The sequence below is a fragment of the Parambassis ranga genome, chromosome 10 (genome assembly GCF_900634625.1).
Source record: "Parambassis ranga chromosome 10, fParRan2.1, whole genome shotgun sequence".
Taxonomy (NCBI): domain Eukaryota; kingdom Metazoa; phylum Chordata; class Actinopteri; family Ambassidae; genus Parambassis; species Parambassis ranga.
The window spans coordinates 7,508,790-7,527,724 of NC_041031.1; the positions used below are offsets into that span (position 1 = coordinate 7,508,790).

Sequence of the window (18,935 nt, forward strand, 5' to 3'; positions counted from 1 at the left end):
CTGAATTGTCCAAATTCATTCTATCCAACCGGTCTCAATACAACTTTTCTATTATGTGTTATTAAAAACTTTTTAATTTGGAGCTCCCCTTTGAAACCATCTGGATGAACAGTGCGGCGGTAATATTACATTTGGCTTCGTGTTGCAGTGTGCATGTGCACACATGTTTTGGCTTGTGCATCTCCAAGATCAAGGACACAATCTTTTCATCCTCTGCCCTCCTGCAAGCAAGCTTTGATCTGACATTCAAAAGTTGCACCTTCTGTTCTTCCATCGTTGTGTCCTCACTCACAAAAAAATCTCTGCTGCAGCTGCCTTTAGGACGTTTGATATAACTTTGGTAAAGTCTATTTTTTGGTAAAGGTGTTCTGAGGTCATTGACCCATCCTGAATCTACCTGAGGAGCACAAATGCAGGAAGGTAAACAGCACACACACACACCCAGGGCAAACGTGGGCAGTCTGACCATGTCAAATGCCTCCGTCCTTCAGCATGCGACCTCTGCTTCACAATAGCATTCAGCCCAGACCAAGCTCTGTTTTTACCATCCCACCTTAGCACTTTCAACACTATTCAACTCCACAAGATTGCCTTCCTCCGCAGCTATTATAGCACATTGCCACTCTTCCAGATTGAGCGTTTTCACTCACACACCTATCCCTTTCCTCTCCTGTTTTTCATCCGTCTCACCCCATTTCCGTCTCTTGCTCCAATTGCCGGATCACCCCAGGCACTCCTAAAGTCCACATTCACAGCAGCTAAATTCAGCTGATGGGGAGCTGGAGGTGTAATTGCTTTTTTGTACTGTGGTGTGGTCATCTAATAGCACTGGTAAGCCACGTGCATGCAAAAAGATGAACACACATCAAGCGCCTAAAATTACCACCTCAGATGCACACGCTCTGAAATCAACACAAGTGTACGCACACAGAAAAAGGTTGTCGTTATTTTGCTAAAGGCCTAAGTGTCTCTTTCCCTGCTGTGCTAGACAGGTGCAGAGATGAGAGTCTGTGCTAATAGCATGTGATGAAGTGCTTCATTCCTTGTAGACTTTTTTTAAATATGCATTCACCTCAAATGTTCTTTGAAGCAGGAGTCATCTGTAGCCTAAAGGTTGCAGATATTAGGTGAGCTGTAAAAGCCATCACTGTTGTCTAAGGTTCAGAACCATTCTTTAAACAAAATATACAGGCTACCTTTTTCATTTTGGTAACAGATTGTAGAGTTCCAATTAATGAAGTCAGGCAAAATGTAGTATACTAGGCCATGGGATTGTTAATGTCTCAGGAGAGGGTGAGAAAAAGGTCAGATGAGTCTCATTTTGTCCTCTCAAAGCTTTCACAATCAGGAACAAGATAATGTTCCAAAGTGCACCACTCACACACCTCTAACTTCAGACAGAAAACAAACAGCTGTGAAAAAAAACACCAAATTATACACATAATTAAAATGAATCAAACTATTCTAACATAACAGAAGCTGTGTTCTGTTAGAGGAGGAAAAGGAAATAATTACATCAAACAGAACCTTCCTGAGCTCTGTGTTCACACGTGTGTGGTTTACTTATACATGTGAATGAATTCACTTGTGTTTTGTTTCACCAGAGCACAGGATGGAAGTTGAGAGAAAGTTTATATTTCGGCCCTTGGGACACATCATAAGAGTCTGTTCCATAAAGCTAAGTCCCCTGTTTCTAAAAAGTAGAAACTGCACAGCGTCAGCAAACAATGTGAGGCATTGTTTACAATGACATCATTGTCAGAAAATTAAACAATGCTTCACATACTGTATGGACTCCTACCCTCACTGCTGGGAATAACACTTCTGGATTCTTTGTCAACATTATCAAAATGATGATTCCAGGCTTTTTTGTGTGCAAAAACAATATATATACAAATCTTTTAAAATGCTGCACTCTGTGTTTTGTATGTCATATATATTGTACCAGTAGGGGGAAGCTAGTGTACAGGCAGTTCATTACACAATCTAACCAGGTAATAGTACAATGGAAAAAGTTAGATATACTGATAACTTCCACACACATTTATATATTTTTAGTATTGCTGATTGATGTCAACACCATTAATTTCACCAATGGCTGCTTTTCAAAGCCAGGTTGTGTCTGATCTGCGCTTGATCCAAGGTGGATGATACAAATTAACCCATTCTAGTTTATCTGTTTAACTGTTTCAACATGTTGTTTTATTTTGGTTCTGTTTTTCAGCCATTATGTTGGAACAATCATGCTAATGGAACTGTCTCATTTTAATGTCTGTGCTAATGTATCCGAGACATAGCCTCTCTTCAGACAAAGTACATTTTTCAACTTCTTGAAAACATGTTAAATTAGTAAATGGGTAAACAAAGTCCCTGTGCTAGCATGGTCTCTCCATCATTTCCATTTGAAGTGTTTTTCTGGTGCTCTTCTAGTATTATTTGTCCTCACTCACTCATGCTATCTTCCTCAGAAAACATCTTCTACGAATGAGGATGCTTCCTCCTCCCCTCAACGCAATTTCTACAGGAGGAGTGTGAGACAATGGACTACATTACCACATGAAAAGATGGGGACCAAAAAAAGGAACAGGAGGATGCAGAGAGTAGTGTGCCCATCATCATTGTTACCATGGGGATTAACTGTACTGCACCCTCCAGAACTCTAATTGGCTGAAGAGGGTTTTATTTGGCCTCTAAGAGTCCCACTCTTGGGTTCCTTGCATCACATGTTCCATCTAGCCACTTCACTGTCCTATTCACATGAAAAATAGAGATCTTGGATGCACTGATAAAACAAGTTTTTCTGCAACTCATACGCTATTTTGATCAGTGTCTCTGAGAGCACTTCATGATCCACACAAAAAATGAACCAAAGAACCAATGTACCAAAGAATTTCCATCAACTAAGCTATGACAAATTCAAACAGCTCAGCACAAAAGAAGAACAAACCTGCTGCCAAAGGTCAGTCGGGACATTTTTTTTTTTTTTGCGGCACAGGTCAATACAACAAAAGGCATTCAGGTAAAGGGTTTGATGATACAATCACTTCTTCCCCTCTTTTTTTTTATTTACAGCCTCCCTACACTCACAGTCACCCACACAATGCTTTTCGAATTATATTCACAAAAGTGAAAATCCGCTCACATAGCCCTTTTTGTTATCAAGATGAACCGCTGATGTGCCTCAGTGCTGAAGACAAATGTGCAAAGTCAGACAGCGTTCTGCCTGTCTCCAAAAGAATGCCCTCAGTCAGACAGACGTACTTATCTCACCAAGTTCTCTGTGCTGACACAAAGTGCACCTCTAAACTAGAGTTTTGCTTGACACATGTCAAAATGTTAGAGAGACCACTTGTTGACATCACCACTTTTATCATATTTACACCAGAGGTAAGGAACGTGGCTTTTTTTTCTCCACGCAAATGTTGAGTGTTGTCTTTGTTTTTCCTTTTCTTGTCCTTCAGGGTGATAACTGCAGCATTTTTCATGCAATCAACAAGCGATTAGTGTGTGTCACTTCTCTCTGTATTATGACACACACAGACGCACAAAGGCATATAACTGATGATTCCCAAACCCAGGCAGGTTCAATTCAACCCTGACCCCTGCTTTGCTGTATGTCAGTGCTTCTCTCTCCACATTGCTTTGTGTGCATCTCTACTAAGCACTATCAAAAAGGAAGACGAAGCTTCTGTGATGTCACCTGGAGGTGTCTGAAGTCTGTACCTGTGAGAGGCTCAGGGATGCCATAATGGCAGAAACAGTCTGCCAAAATTTCAAATACAGGCCAAAAGGTGAAGTGCGAGTGGAGCTGAGGCAGGTGGGCCAGCCCCTAGAGGCTATGGTGTGAACTGCAATTTCTGCAATGGCTTTATTTATCAGTCCCACAACCTAATTCATTTTTTTTTCTTAATATATCTTATAATATATAAAATATCTTAAAATATTTGCCATATGAACAAGACATTTAAGCCAAAAACAATAAGGGTTAATATAATACATACATAAAATGCCTCACAATAATAACTTTAAAACATTAAAAAATATATAAACCCCTTGACAAGACAGGTGAAACAGACATTATACATAGCATACTTTGAACAAAGTCTGGCCTAGACTGGTAACTAGCATGCAGAAAAATGATGTTCCAGACAGAGGAGTTTCCTCTGATGCTGAAGCAGTCTGATCTAACTGCCAGACGCTGTGACCTGAATACAGCAAGAGAGAATCTGTCTGCACTGTCTTCTTTTTCTGGGCTCATTTACTAGCTGAACAGATGCACAGGCCCTAAAGCAGAAACAATGAGATAATGTGATAGGTTCCGTCAGACGCATCCTGACAAATACAATTGACCTTGCTGTAATGGCTCTGCTCCTGCTCAGTCAAAAAGCCGTGTCACAGTGGGCAGGGCAAAACAATCAAAACACCAGTTGGATTGAAAGTGAAAATCTGTTACATGTTATCAGCACAATATACTGACAGATACAAGAAGATGAAATTAAAAATGGCTGGTGTAAATCATGATAAGGGCTAATAAGAAGATAAGATTTAATGAAACAGTAAAAAAATTTAAAAAATTGCAATTAGCAACAGCACATAGCAGCCCACAGACTGGGGTTATAGGTGTTTAATATTGATCAACTACATTCCAATCAGAATGACAGACTGATATGTACCATTTTATGCCAAGACTGAAATGAACATACCAAAAGTGCTTTTAAACTGCTTTAACCATGACCACGGAAAGTCACTTTGAGCTAAAACCACATTCACAGTTAGTTGAACACTTAACCTGCTGAGCTCATCAAATAGAATTTTTCTGCAGGTGTTGTTCTGTAAAACTCGGCTGTATCGCTGTTTGTGTTTAGCTGCCACTGCCTCACAAACATCTACAGGGACGGCAGCCACATATGCTAATGCTGAGAATGCCGCCTCTTTACAAATATGAGCAGCTAAATGCTTTTTGGCAACCGATCCATCTTAACAATGGAGGAGCTGGATTTCATATTTCCCCCAACAATAATAAACAGGGAGAAAGTGCCAGTGGAGAAATTTACAGTTGTAATAATTAAACATTGTCAAATAATCTAACATGCTTGTAACAAGGCAATGGGTTAAAAGAAATTAGCAGCCTGTTGTTATGGAAACAAGATGCGTGTTCAACACACCCAGGCAGTGTTTTTTTTTAACATAAAGCATGCTGTATGATCACAGCTGAAGTATGTGATCTATGTATGTGTTTTCTTGCTCCCAAGGCACGTGTATGCACAAGGTCGCTTTAAACACCTGTTAGCTGTTCTGTAACTGTAAAGAAATATGCATTGTATTTACCAGTACAAAGAACGAAAAAGTTACATTCACTCCTCTGCAATCCTCACTTTGCGCCTAACATCTTCTACGCTTCAATATTAGGCATGCATGAAGGCCACTTAAAGAAATCTCTCATCATCAAGTCTGCTCTGAGTTATAACTCACACAAATTCACTTCAAATGCTCTCTCTCAATGCAGTAATGAAAGGTATTTTGCAAACAATTGGTCCGTCTTCTCCTGCTGTGCACCGGCGATGGAAAGAAGCAGTGACGGAGTGAGCTCCTGACATTCTGCTAACATCAGCAGCCCTCTCATGGAACTGGGCTCCCCGGCACACTGAAGTTAGCCAGGATTAATGAAGATGCCAAAGCCATTTCTCCACTCTTGGCTCTAATGGCACAACACACAACGCAAATGCACTCAACACAGGACGCCATATGGCATCATTGCCACTCACACACCAGGAACTTTTTTGGGGCTGAAACCCTAGCACACTCCAGAGAAAATACACACATACACATTTTTACCATCACACATACACACACGCAGGATTGTTAAAATCACATCTGAGAGCATCCCCGGCTAATTTAGACCAGCCTTTTAGCGGGAAATCCTCTGGTGCCCAAGCATGAGTGATGTACAGATCCACCCACAAAGGCCCTGGCTCTATCTATCTCCCATGTCATTGGCATTCTAAATCTCCCAGTCATGCCTGCATCCATAATGGCCCAATTACTGCCGATGGGGATCCGACTCCCTATCTGACAATTACATCTGTTAGAGTTTGAGAGCGTTAATGCCTAAAAAATATCAATTAAGGTGATTGATCAGGATGTTAATATCCTATTAAACAGCAGTCTGGGGCTGCCGAGCATTTCTGTTGATTGGGCTAAAATGAGAGAGACTCTGCAGGATGAAGTGACTGTGGTTTAGTGGGCCAGTTAGATTGCTGATCTAATGAACACAGAGATGGCCCAGAGTTGCATTTTATTGCCAGATAAACCTGGACAAGAACAACTTTAGGTAATTGCTACTGAAAGGCATTTCATGGAGCAATAAAAGGCAGAATGGGCTGACAACTTTCTGGTCAGCTGAAGCAGAAACAGACAGGTATCTATGCTTTAGGTATTACACCGAACAGTATTTGTCAAAGGATCCTTCACTCTAACTGGCTTGAATCAACATTTATTTTTCATTAAACACAGTGCCATTCATCACTGAGGTGCAGTATGATTATCATTTAGAAACTGACTAAGCAAACTTTGACACTGTCTTCTTTGTTGGAGTGGTAAATTAGTTTCAACATTGTCTTATCTCAAGATGATGGGACTACTCTTTTTTTTTTTTTTTGTTCTGGGCATTTGCTCCTTCAGCCCGATGTTTGAAGAGCTCTACTGCCAGGGTCTGATATTTAAGTTGAAAGAGGCGCAGGCGGGGAATTTTATTTCTCCATTCAGCCCAATTCATAATGTGAAGAGGATATGTGCTATTTAAGCTCCCCCAAAAATGATTGGACATATTTTCAATTGCTACACGACTCCTTTCTATCCAGCTGATTGTTGGGAAACAGAAAGGTTCTCTTTGCATTGTCGGAGCGCGCCATGAAGCCTTGAATGGGGGGCAGTTAAATTCTAAAGTGTAATTTCATACATTTGCAGTGTGTTACACAATGTTTCCTTTTTTTATCATCTTGTCGATGATCACCAGAGTGCTGCACTCATCCCTCTCTCTGTCCTCCCTCCACCCTTTCCCCTCCTCCCCCTGCCACCTCCATTTTTGAAAGGCTTCTAGCCGTTCCATTCTTCCCTTGGCACGGCATCACACACTCATTTCATTTCTCATTTACAGACTGATAATCAGAATGTCATTACAGTGTCCACACTGGGCCGCTGGAGGGGTAATTGAGCAGCATAAAAGGCATTTGAAAGAGGGATGAATAATAGAACTAGAGAGGGGGGGTGAGTGGCGAGCTGGACCTAGGCCTGCTTTCTCAGGTGTCTGGCTGCTATCGGGTGGCATCCGCCTTGGCATTATGGTTAACCATGTCTACGTCAACCTCATTTTTCACCTCAGATGCATTAGAGGCTGAACAGGCATCAACGACCATTGGGAAGGAAGGGAGAAAATCAATAGGGGAGTTTTAGAAGGTCAAAGTCAAGCATCAACACTCACTTTGCATCATGCGTTTTAGAAGGGAGAATGAATTTGGCCTTGATGAGGGGGATTGTATGTTTTGGGTTGAATTCTTGCAGTTGAGCTGCGTTATTTCTGATCATAACTCACACTCAGCCTGAGCTGGCTTTACTTCTTCTTAAACCAGTTGATTAATTAATCACTGAATGCTATAAGCTGTGGCATCACAAACAATAAATGTTATCACAGACCTTGAAATACCGAAATTGAGCGTGACTCCTTCAGTTGCAGAGACACACATCGCAACAGTTGAATTATAATCTAATGTTTACTTGTTTTGTTGCTTACCCCTCCCTGCTCCCGTCCGCCCCGACAGTGGTGTGGCAGCTTGGCATGGTGCCAGCCCCCGTTTGGCCGTGGTGGTACATTTCCATCTCATTCATCACATAAAGACAGATAATCAGAAAGTCATTACAGTAGCTTGACACCAGTGCTTGCCCCAGGAAGACAGAGTAATTGAGCACCACAGAAAGGGAGAGAGCAGACTGAGCCAAGGCCATGTGGTAATGAATGTGAGATGTCGACATAAGAGGAAAGGAAGAGAGGATCGCCACACAGACAGAGACGTGGATCGACAGAGAGCGAGAATGACAACCGGGGAGGTTGAAGGACTGATGAGTGTGGGTAACATGAACAAAGACAACACTAAAAAGAAAGAGCGAGGCAGACAGACAAACACTGGCATGACTTTCAGGTAATTGAATCAATACACACATTGTCAGAGAGAGGAGACCACTGACAGGTTTTCTGATGATTTGCTAACTGTATGGGCATGTGCTTGTGAGAAAATCAACAATTTTATCTTTTCATCAGCACAGTGGTCCATAAATCATCTTATTTTCATCATATTTCATCCTATTACACTGTAAGTTAGCCTAAAAGTAACTACCTTCATTACCACGACAACAACTCCTAATTAGCTCCTTCCTTTGAAGGATGCTGCCCATTTGGGAGGATCCACTCCTTTGGTTACATCATGAACAGGAAAATAAGAGGCCAACATTCTAACCTAAAAAGCCTTGAATGAGACAGTCTCATATCTGCCCCTGACAGAGTAAATAAAGTATGATGCTCTTTATTTGAACAACTGCGTAACCAGCAGACAACATAAAAATACATAATGTTTGTTAAATTATTAATGATGAGAGGCATCCATCTGATGGTATAAAAGCTTATTCCGCTACAACTTTAAACCTACACTGGATAAAATGGCAACAATTAATATTAAATGCACAATATTTAGTTTTGAAAACGCTAAGTAACAGTAAGGCTACGACACTGGTAAACCCTCTGAAGTACAATGAAAATTTGTCAGAAAAGCATTAACCTTTGGAAGTAACTGACCCAAAGAACCAACACTGGCTAAACAAATGAATAGAACTGACGAAGTGTGTAAATATAATTAACCTTGCAGTTACCACCAACATGACTTATATTTGCATTACATTAAGAGCCTTAGTTTTTCCTTTTTGTTATTTATAGTAGCTGAATATACTATATAGTCTATCAAAATCCATTATAGCTGTGTTATAAATCATTATCTCGCCTTGGTTTGTCTGCGCATATTGAAACAAGACACCACGAAACACCTAATTAACAGAGCTCTGAAATAAACACCTCTCTTTTTTAAACATGACTATTAGGTTACAGTGGCTCTCAATTACACTTCCTGGTTCTGTGGCTACTAACACCAAATCAGTATGTGCTTAACACCTGCTAGTGACTGCAATGAATATGGAGTGATGAGGGAAAAAAGTGTAACGCTCAAACAACCATACTGTAGACAGGCTGCTCAGTTAGACCTTGTTTGTTTTGACAGACTTTCAGTGGAGGCTGGGTTATTACCACCTGTTGGTGCCAGGAGAGATTTCAGCTGATCTCATCCTCAGTGTTGGTGAGTTTCCAGGATCTTCTAAAAGTTGTTTTGTTTTCAAAACTTCTTTGCTCAGTCTTGTCCTACTGAGAAGATTATACAAGCAGCAGTTTCTCACAAGTACTGTTTATGTGTGCTGTAGGCGGAGGAGAGCACTACCCACATAGCAAGCACAATCGGCCCGCTTCTGGCTGAATGTTGGCAGTGTTGGCTGAGGATCGGGTCGGCTGAAGCACGCGTTTTCTTGAATGGGCCAAAACAGACATGCAGTATTAAGCTGACACTTTGTTTCTTGTTTGGCCCGATTGTTGTTTGCTACCATATCGCCGACGTTGGACATAGATGCGGTGGGCATATGTAATACGGTGACTGGCCCGACAGTAAGGGGGCGGATATTTGCCAGTACTATACTGAACGCTGTTGGCCTGATTCTGGCTGAGTGTTGGCACTAAGAATTCTTTAAACAGCCCGTCATACTATTGTTGGGCTTATATTATTATTCTTATTATTATACAAACGCAGTACGCGATGCTGGCTGTTGCTTAACTGAATTTTCACTCGGACGTCGTTTGAGCTGGTGCTTGTTGCTAACTTTACTGGTCAGGATAATTCCAACAAACAGCAGAGAAGGTAATGGAGTGCTGGAACTTGCGGCTTATCTGAGGCTGCATTCCATGAACAAGAAAAATAAACAGTCCTTTGACATACAAATTTAGCAAATGTAAAGCAAAACAAAAACAGAATGAAAGACAGCGAGCATAAGCCATTTTGTTAGCGACCAACAGTTGATCTGCATATCCATGGCAACAATAAACAATGATTGTACTATGTACGCTGGCAGCGATATAAACCAATCAGCTGAACACTACGTAATGCGTACAGTACGTTGACGGGAAGCGATAAACCAATCAGCAGAGCGTACGTTTTACGTACAGTACGTACGCTGGCAGCGGCAAACCAATCAACTGAAACAACGTAATACGTACAGGTACGCTTACTCCGACACGCCTCCGGCAAGTACAAAATCATTTGTTTACATTTGGACCACCGAAAATGGCACCAGTGAAGAGACAAGGTTCCCAGGCACATTTCAACCTACAGACTATCAGTTATGCGGTTGTGAATGGGAATAGAACAGCTGCGCCGGGCGAGTTACGCCACCATATGTGAATGGATCGGTGATACGCGAAAGCCATTGCTGAACAGCCACCCGGCAACGAAATGGACTCTGACAATGATGAGAGGGAACCCGACATGTTTGATGGCAACACAGCTGTTCAATTCTGACACAGAAGATGATCGACGACTTTGATGGGTTTTTAGGAGAGGAATGATTAAAAATAATGTGAGTATATTGTAAATTGTAGAATAAGGTTCATCTTAACTCACTGTTTTGCTTCCGTTACCTTTTTTTTGGTAGACGTTTGTTTTAGCATGCACCTTATAATACGGCGCACCTTATGTAAAATTCAAACAATTTTGATTTACTGCTCATGTTCGCAGCATCAACGTCTGTCGGCTCACTACCCGTGTAACGTAGAGAACCAGACAGGCATCGCGCTAAAAAATGAACAATCATTGGCGGATGTCGGCTGACTGTATCTTGACCGACAGATGGACACTCTAGGATCACGTACAGCGGGAATTCTCTCTCATTCGCTCCCTGGCGCTGGTAAGTAGACTTTCACAAATACTCGACGACTGACTAAAAACGATTTTTCATTGTTTTTAGTCATAATGTAGCTTAAATGGTGGCAGAAAATTTAACGACAATCAACAAGATTATCCCAGAATGTTGCATAGCACAAACTATGAGGTTATTTTGATTGATGGCTAATCCATTTCATCTTGAAGTTCATGAGTAGACATTATCGGTAGCTTAAGCAGCTACAGACTGTCAGAATAAAAGTTTTGCGCAAACCCTAGTAAGCTTTAGTTTAATTTAATTCATGATAAAAAGATCGTAACCTGTCCTGAACAGTTGGGTTTAACTTTATAGGCTCGTGGTCTCAGGTAGCTAGCTAGCCTTAGCAAGAGTAAAGTCTTAACCTAGAGAAGACTAAAGAGTCTCTAGTGCTGCGTTCCAGGCAACTGTTTGCGTTTCAAATTTAATACCCATGAAAGTGCACTGGAACAGCAGTCAAATTCATAAACATTGCACCCTCGAACTGAATAGATTATTATTATTATGCTATTTTATTTTTAACTCTATTGAAATTAGCAACAGGTTATAGGCTATACTCTAATGAATATTGTAGTATATTGATTATGATTCAGTTCCCGGATAAAATAGTTGTATTGATTTGTGTGTTGTTATATAATTGATTGTCCGAGGCAACGTTAATTCCGCCCATTCCGCGAGATTTCCCGCTCGCTGCAGCTCTGACGTACCTACAGCTATGTAAACAAAAATGGCGGCCCCCACAGATGCAGGCTAACGTTAGAGAAGTCAAATTGTGTATGAAATGTGAAGATAATGCTTTAAAGTGATTTATCTCCTAATACAATCAAAGCCACATTTCAAGAGGCTACACATGATAGTCACACTTTGATGGCATATCAAATTCAAAAATGTTTTGTAGAATTTAGATATTTTCTAGCATATAAACATCACACCATATAATGTAATGATGCAAGTGTTGTTATTTGTTACTTATTTGATTTTTAATTTCTCTCTGTCCCCAGGCAAACGGCATTTAAGGTACGAGACTGATGAGCACACATGGATAGACACACTCTTAGAAAGAGAGCAGTAAAAAAGGTAAATTCTTTAATTGCCTCTTTTCACAATGAGGAGGATGACTTTGCTGCATGTGGCTCTGAGAGTGCTGTAGTGAACTGTGGTTTAGAAAACCAGGATCAGGGACATGGGATCAGGGATCAATCACTGTCGGACAGTGATGATGAATCCCAGGATGATGACATGGGAAATGGCATGTCTTTGGATGAGTCTTTATGTGATTGGGCTGTTCATTTCAGGGTGCCTTTGGTGGCTTTGACTGCCCTTCTTTCTATCTTGAGAGTCCATCACCCCTCATTACCAAAGGATGCTAGGACTCTCCTAAAAACCACAACCTCGTACACCATCCATGACCTTGCAGGTGGTACTTACTACTATTTTGGCATTTGGAAGGCCTTTGAGAAAAGCTTGGCACACATCTGGTCTTGTATTCCAAACAAGCATGTGTTCAGATTGCAGCTGAATGTAGATGGCTTACCTTTGTTTAGGAGTTCTTCATTACAGTTTTGGCCAATCCTCGGTTTGCTACAGGGTGTTAAGAAAAAGCCTGTTGTCATTGCTCTGTTTTGTGGCAACTCAAAGCCAAATTGTCTCACTGACTATCTTAGAGATTTGGTCCATGAATTGGAAGAGCTGAGCAAAGGATTTGTTCTCCATGGAAAACAGTGCTTCATAAAGTTGACATCTGTGGTCTGTGATACTCCTGCCAGAGCTTTCATTAAAGGGACTAAAACTCACACTGGTTACTCTGGTTGTGATAAGTGTATTCAAAAGGGTCTTTATCTTAAACATAGGATGACTTTTCCTGAGGTAAACAGCCCATGCCGCTCTGATCTTTCTTTTGAACAAATGTCTGACAAAGAACATCATGTCATAAACTCTCCGTTAAAAGATGTAGGAATTGGTATGGTGTCAGGTTTTCCTCTTGACTACATGCACCTTGTCTGCCTTGGTGTTGTACGTAAACTTCTAGATTTATGGTTTACAGCAGGGCCAATGTCTTGCCGCTTGTCCATTCGGCAAATGCAACAAATATCTAGGAAACTTCTAGGCTCAAAGCCTTTCATTCCAGTGGAGTTTGCTCGTAAACCCAGGGGGCTCTTAGAGAGGCTGAGATGGAAAGCAACAGAGTTGCGCCAGTTTTTGTTGTACACAGGGCCTGTGTTTCTCTTTAATGAGGTGTCTGCTCCTGTCTATAACAACTTCATGTTATTATCAGTTGCCGTTTTCATTCTTGCCAGCCCTTCATTGTCTGCATCTCTTAATGATTTTGCATCGAAATTGCTGGTCTCCTTTGTAACACACTTCAGTGAGTTGTATGGTCCTGAATTTGTTACATACAATGTTCATGGTCTCATTCACCTTCCAGACGATGTTAAACTTCATGGACATCTGGACTTAATATCTTCATTTCCATTTGAGGATTATTTGGGTAAGATGAAGAAGATGGTTAGAACTTCACACCATCCACTTGCTCAGGTTGTTCGTCGAATTTCTGAGATGGATAAATTTACAGAGAATGAGGATTCACAGGGAAAGCTCAAGTTGCAAAAGGAGCACAACCATGGACCAGTTCCATCCTCCCTAATGGATTTAAAAGTAGTTCAGTTTGAGGAACTTCTTTTAAACGGTACAACAATCAAAATATCAGTTGAGGGGGACAGATGTGTAAAGATTGGTGACCATATTGCTTTGATAGAAAACATTTTAAAGTCTCTGGGCAAGATTTACATTGTCTTTAGAGAATATGAACAGATGGAGCCTTTTTATGAGTATCCTCTGAATTCTCAGATTTTGGGTGTATATGTGGTTGGCAAAATCTCTTCACAGCTAAAAGTCATGGAGGTGCATGGGCACATAATGAAATATGTGAGGCTACCACACAATGACAGTTTTGTTGCAGTACCACTTCTGCACACAAAACAATGATGCAACTTGGTTCCATTTTCTGGAGCAAGTGATTTTTACCTTTCTGTTTTTTTTATCTGTGGTTATTGTGGTAGAGGTCTGTCTGCTCTGCCTCCCTCTAGGATAGACACATATTTTTCTTGTGTTGTTTTTTTTTAACATATAGCATATATATGATTGTTCCACGGCCACTATAAAATATATACATTATACTGTGTCTGTTACACCTAACAAAAATATGAAAAATGTAAAAAGTTTGTTTAATTAACCTTTTCTTGGCCAGGCCAGCATTTAGATATTGTATTTAGTCATTGTATTCACTTCATGGCCAGGAAGTCAACTTGTATATGTTCAGCAGTTGTACTGTGAAGGATGGGCTTGTCAATGAAGATTCTTAGACATCTACGTCATTGTCATTCAAAAGTTGAAGCCAGGCATCTAGAACTGTAGGAGTAAACTTTTTTGAATGAAGGATGGGCTTGGATTCCACTGAACCAGCCTCTGAACCAGTAAGCTTTAAACTACATAAGTCTCACTTTCTCACTCACCTGTGTACATTGGTTATTATGGCCTGTCCTTTTTCTTTTCAGTAATGTATTCAGTTGTTGAGTTTCTCCAAACTCAGGAGGTGGAACTTGTGCCAGTGCAGTGGATAAGTGATGGCCACTGCTACTGGCCTGGTTCACTCAGGGGTATGGCCCTGCACCTGGCCATAAAAAATAGAACCGAACCTGAGGACAGCTGGGACCAGTGGGAGGTCCGGACTTTGTTTACAACAGGTAGGTTTAAAGTTTTTCTTCTTCTGCTATTCTTATACAGTATGTTTCGTCTAGGTCTGGTAACTCTTCATTTGGATCTGATTTTCTTCCTGATTGTGATGTGATTGTTGAGATATGAACATCAGATTACTCACTTTACTGTTCTCCATCTGTCAGTGGGAACTAATATAATTATAATGTGTTGTATAAAACATATAATGTGTAGTGAATCTTTATTCTATAGAGAGCTACGAAGAAGGACGGAGAAAAGCCAGGGAGGCGGAGATGACCTCAGACCTTCTCTCTGAGGCTGAGGCTTGTGGCCAAAGGCCTAGACGTAAAAAGTATGTTAGTTTGCTCAGCCCTCAGTACTATTTTCTCTCCCTTTCAAGTCCCGACTAACAAATATCTTGGATTAAACATTATTTAAATGAATCAGCACTTATACCATTTCCATTTAATGTTGATTGAACATTTTGAATCTGTATTTGTATGTCTGAAAATAGAAAGCGTGTCCAACTTGGCCCCCCGGGAGGTCTGGAGAGGGTTGAGTCAGAGGAGGACAGACCATCTCCACCTACCAAAAATCTCCCTGCCCCAGCTCCCATCATACAGCCTCCTTCTATGCCTGTCACCCCACTTCCAATCCCCCAGCCAATGTACACCGACCTCTCCACCAATTCTGGGCCTCCTCCACCTGTACATTACTCAGAGATGTTACAAAGTTGGGAGCCAGTAAATGAAATGCCATGTGAGTATTTTGCTAATAACACAGATGGTATATACACATTTAATCTCACATGTTCCTTAATTCTCTTTAACACTGTGAATTCTCCTCTAGCATTGCCTAGTCACCACACATACAGGTGGGCCCCTCAGCAGTCAGAACCTGGTAAGGACAAGTGATTTCTACTTTGAAATTTTGACATGATATAGCTATATACACTGCACTAATATTGGTATTTTCTGTTTTTCTGCTTTCTTAATCACCAGTGATTTACTCCATAGTAAAACAGACTACACGGACATGGATGTAATATAGCATTAAGATTAACTTAGTTAAGTTATCAATTTATTTATGTTAATCAGGAACACACTGAAACACACACACACACACACACACACACACACACACACACACACACACACACACACACACACACACACACACACACAGTTCTGACTTGGACTGGTGAATTTTAGAGTCTAATGGCAGACGGCAGGAATGACTTGTAACGTTCCAGGGCTGCAGGAGCTGCTTCTCAGTTTGTTCTCAGTGTTGTGGAGAGGGTGGGAAGGATTGTCTATGATGGTTAGCAGTTTAGCAGCATCCTGTCCTGCAGCTCAGAGGTGTGTGTTATTCTAACACTGTGTTACTCCTTTCTCTAGCACTGCTAAAAGAGGTTTTAACCAAGCTCGAAATGGTGCTGGACCAGCAGAGCACAATTCTCCGGCTGCTTCAGCATCAGGTGGCACCAGGACCAGGAGTGGAGCAGATAGAGGGTCTGCCACTACAAAACCTTGTGGCTCTTCAGAATCTGGAACAGAGTCTCCAGAGTCCAGATTATAAAGAGAAAATGGTAAGAACTTTTTGTGATTTTATGTATTTAAAAGGTTAGGGTATTGAGCTGTCTCTGTGTGGATGCTACCTCCTTAACACCACCACCATCTCTATTCCCCCACCTCTTCTCCCCTGTTCCTCCTCTATTCCTGACTTCTCATCAGGCCGACCCATTCATGATCCATTATTTTGTGTCACTAACTGTGTGTCTTCCACGTGGCTTCCTCCCATGCCAGGTCTTTATGCTGACATCCACCCGGCCCTCTGACAAACCCAGTGTTACTGTCAACTCCTACCTGTGTTCATATATGTAGTGCAAATATAATTAACTTAAACAACAAATCAGCTAACATACTGATAAACAAAATTAAATTTTTAGCATTACAGCTACAACAATCATGTTTGTTCTCTGTGATGTATGATGATGTTTGCTGCATGGTTGTCCCCCCTCTCTCCGTTTACCTAATCCTCTCTCTCCTATTTACCCCTTGAAAAAATGCAGTGGCTCAAAGTAAAAACAAAAGTAGTCACATTTTTTTCTTCTGTTATAGATCAACTATCTGGGAGCAATTGGCGGAGCAGACGTAAAGGACACAACTTGGCGGGTGCTCAAAAAATTAATTAGTAATACTCTGGCCAAGAGCCTAAATTGGAGGGGAGTAAATGGAAAGACATCTGTGGCAGGCCTCAACCTCAGAGAGGTCATAATTGGTAAGTATGTCTTGAACACAAACATAGTTCTTCCAATATGACATAATTAATTACTGTTAAATAAACACTACATGGTATTCACATATCTATTTCCCATATCCTTTTAGCTGCAGTCCGTAGAAACCCTATTGTTGGGGTGGTGGCTGAGGCAGAGGTGGAGCAGATAACAAAAAGATGGCTCCAGCTGGCAACAGATCGGGAGGGAGGGAGAAAGAGAAGGCTCCTGGAAAAAGAGCGCATGGCCTAGCTCTTTGTGTTTTTGATGGTTGCTTTTTATGGTTGTAAATGAATTAATTGTTGATTGTTAATACAAATATTTTCATGAAAAAAAATGAATTTGTTTATTTTTTTATTGGACATAGGTACTGCCTCATGTGGGTCAAAAACAAATTAAGCAATATTCAGTCAGTTTTACAGTGTGTTGGCCAATACTGGCCCAGAGACATTCTGCCAACACTTAGCCAACCCAAATGTACAGGTTAAGGGCCAGACATGGCCCAGAGGCCCAGCCGATTCTCAACCAACACTCACCCAGATTGTGGGCCAGTACTGGGCCAATATAAACAATGAGGGTCACATTATAGTTTGTGGTCCACATGTGGGCCAATACAAACAAATAGTGTCATTTTACTCAGTGTGGGCCAGACGTGGGCCAGACCAAATTAGTAGTGTCATTTTTCAGTAAGTGGGCCATTATTGGGCCGAGGGCCCAGCCAAAATTGGGCCAGAACTGATACAAGGGTGTGGCCCAGATGTGGGCCGGACAAATTTTGCTATGTGGGTAACTGCATCTATCAATAATTTAGCCAGGAAAAAAATGAAATACCAATCAGTGGTAAGGACCAATCACTGAGAAGCCAAAAAGTTTTCACTCCCAGTGTTTAGTCTTGATAACCGTTTTCTGAAGGGCATCCAAGCTGTGTTGCAAGGGTTATCAGCAAGATAAATGTTGTTTTTCAGGGTCTTCACCTCTTCTTCAGTCACAAAGTATTTCCACTCCACTTGAAGCACGTCTCCAATAGAGAAACGAGGCCTAATCACACAGTGAAGTATTGTAAGGACTGCTTTTCAGGAGAGACAATTACTGTCTAGACTGGTAGATTTAAGGACATCTAACTGATTTTATGGAAAGATGGCAGTGTTGCTCATGGTTTTCAAAAAAGTGTCAATATTCCTAAAAAGATCCATCGCATAGACCCCAGACCTTCAGGTCTTGTGTTGCATCATTACTATAGCCAATAATGTTGCATTTAAGAAAACAGGATGATTTTATTTACAGACTGTGAATAAATTAAATTAAGAAACCTTTATTAGTCCCACAATGGGGAAATTGCTTAAGGCAGCTCGGCCAAGAGTGCCATACACCAGTGAGTACACTGGAGGCTATGCGGGTAAAGTGCCTTGCCCAAGGACACACAACAGTGACTAGGAAGGAGTTGGGATTGAACCTCCAACCTTCCGGTTATTGGACATCCCTGCTATAGCACTGAGCCACTGCTGCCCACAAAGTCAGATGAACTTTCCAGCGCCAATGTAGAAGTTAACGCACATTATGATCCACTCCCCAAGTGGCCATTCAGAGAACTACAACATCTGTTAACAATGTTATTCACAGACTTGTCAATCAGTCTCCAGCATGGTGGATGTTAGACACATAAACATTCCGTCCAACATACCATCTCAAACAACATTAACTTTGTGAGGGCTGAACGGTTTATCTTTAAAAAGCATTGTAGGATTTGGAGTCACTGTCTCTGTTTATGTTGTTGTTTTTTTAACTTTAAAGTTTCTTTGGAGAAATAATCTCCTGGAACAATCAATTTTAATATGCAGCGTTTTCTTCCAATTAGTCACCTAGACCTGGGCCACAGAGATAAAAGATA

The 18,935-nt window shown here is 41.1% G+C and overlaps 2 protein-coding genes across 3 annotated transcripts; both read left to right on the forward strand.

Annotated features, from left to right (window-relative positions):
- Window positions 1–10,403: 10,403 nt before the first annotated feature.
- On the forward strand, window positions 10,404–14,666 carry LOC114442115 (uncharacterized). Of its 2 annotated transcripts, XR_003671316.1 has the most exons (4): window positions 10,404–10,719; window positions 10,878–11,046; window positions 12,060–14,531; window positions 14,613–14,666. XR_003671316.1 is itself a non-coding variant. In XM_028415383.1 (3 exons), the coding sequence occupies exon 3, from the start codon at window positions 12,097–12,099 to the stop codon at window positions 14,041–14,043; it is 1,947 nt and encodes a 648-aa protein (XP_028271184.1). In that variant the 5' UTR covers window positions 10,404–10,719; window positions 10,878–11,046; window positions 12,060–12,096; the 3' UTR covers window positions 14,044–14,604. The 2 variants fall into 2 exon arrangements, 1 of the variants encoding a protein (XP_028271184.1); XM_028415383.1 differs by lacking the exon at window positions 14,613–14,666 and having other exon boundaries at window positions 12,060–14,604.
- Window positions 14,496–17,299, forward strand: LOC114443013 (uncharacterized). The gene is made up of 8 exons (XM_028416916.1): window positions 14,496–14,531; window positions 14,648–14,801; window positions 15,025–15,124; window positions 15,287–15,531; window positions 15,622–15,672; window positions 16,170–16,360; window positions 16,893–17,052; window positions 17,160–17,299. The coding sequence occupies exons 1-8, from the start codon at window positions 14,496–14,498 to the stop codon at window positions 17,297–17,299; spliced, it is 1,077 nt and encodes a 358-aa protein (XP_028272717.1).
- The last annotated feature ends 1,636 nt before the right edge of the window (window positions 17,300–18,935 follow it).

Coding starts and splice junctions, on each gene's coding strand:
- LOC114442115 (XM_028415383.1), top strand. CDS start 12,097: ATGGATAGACACACTCTTAGAAAGAGAGCAGTAAAAAAGGTAAATTCT.
- LOC114443013 (XM_028416916.1), top strand. CDS start 14,496: ATGGGCTTGGATTCCACTGAACCAGCCTCTGAACCA. Junction 14,532..14,647: donor CTGAACCAGCCTCTGAACCA/GTAAGCTTTAAA, acceptor CTCCAAACTCAG/GAGGTGGAACTTGTGCCAGT. Junction 15,125..15,286: donor CAAAGGCCTAGACGTAAAAA/GTATGTTAGTTT, acceptor GTCTGAAAATAG/AAAGCGTGTCCAACTTGGCC.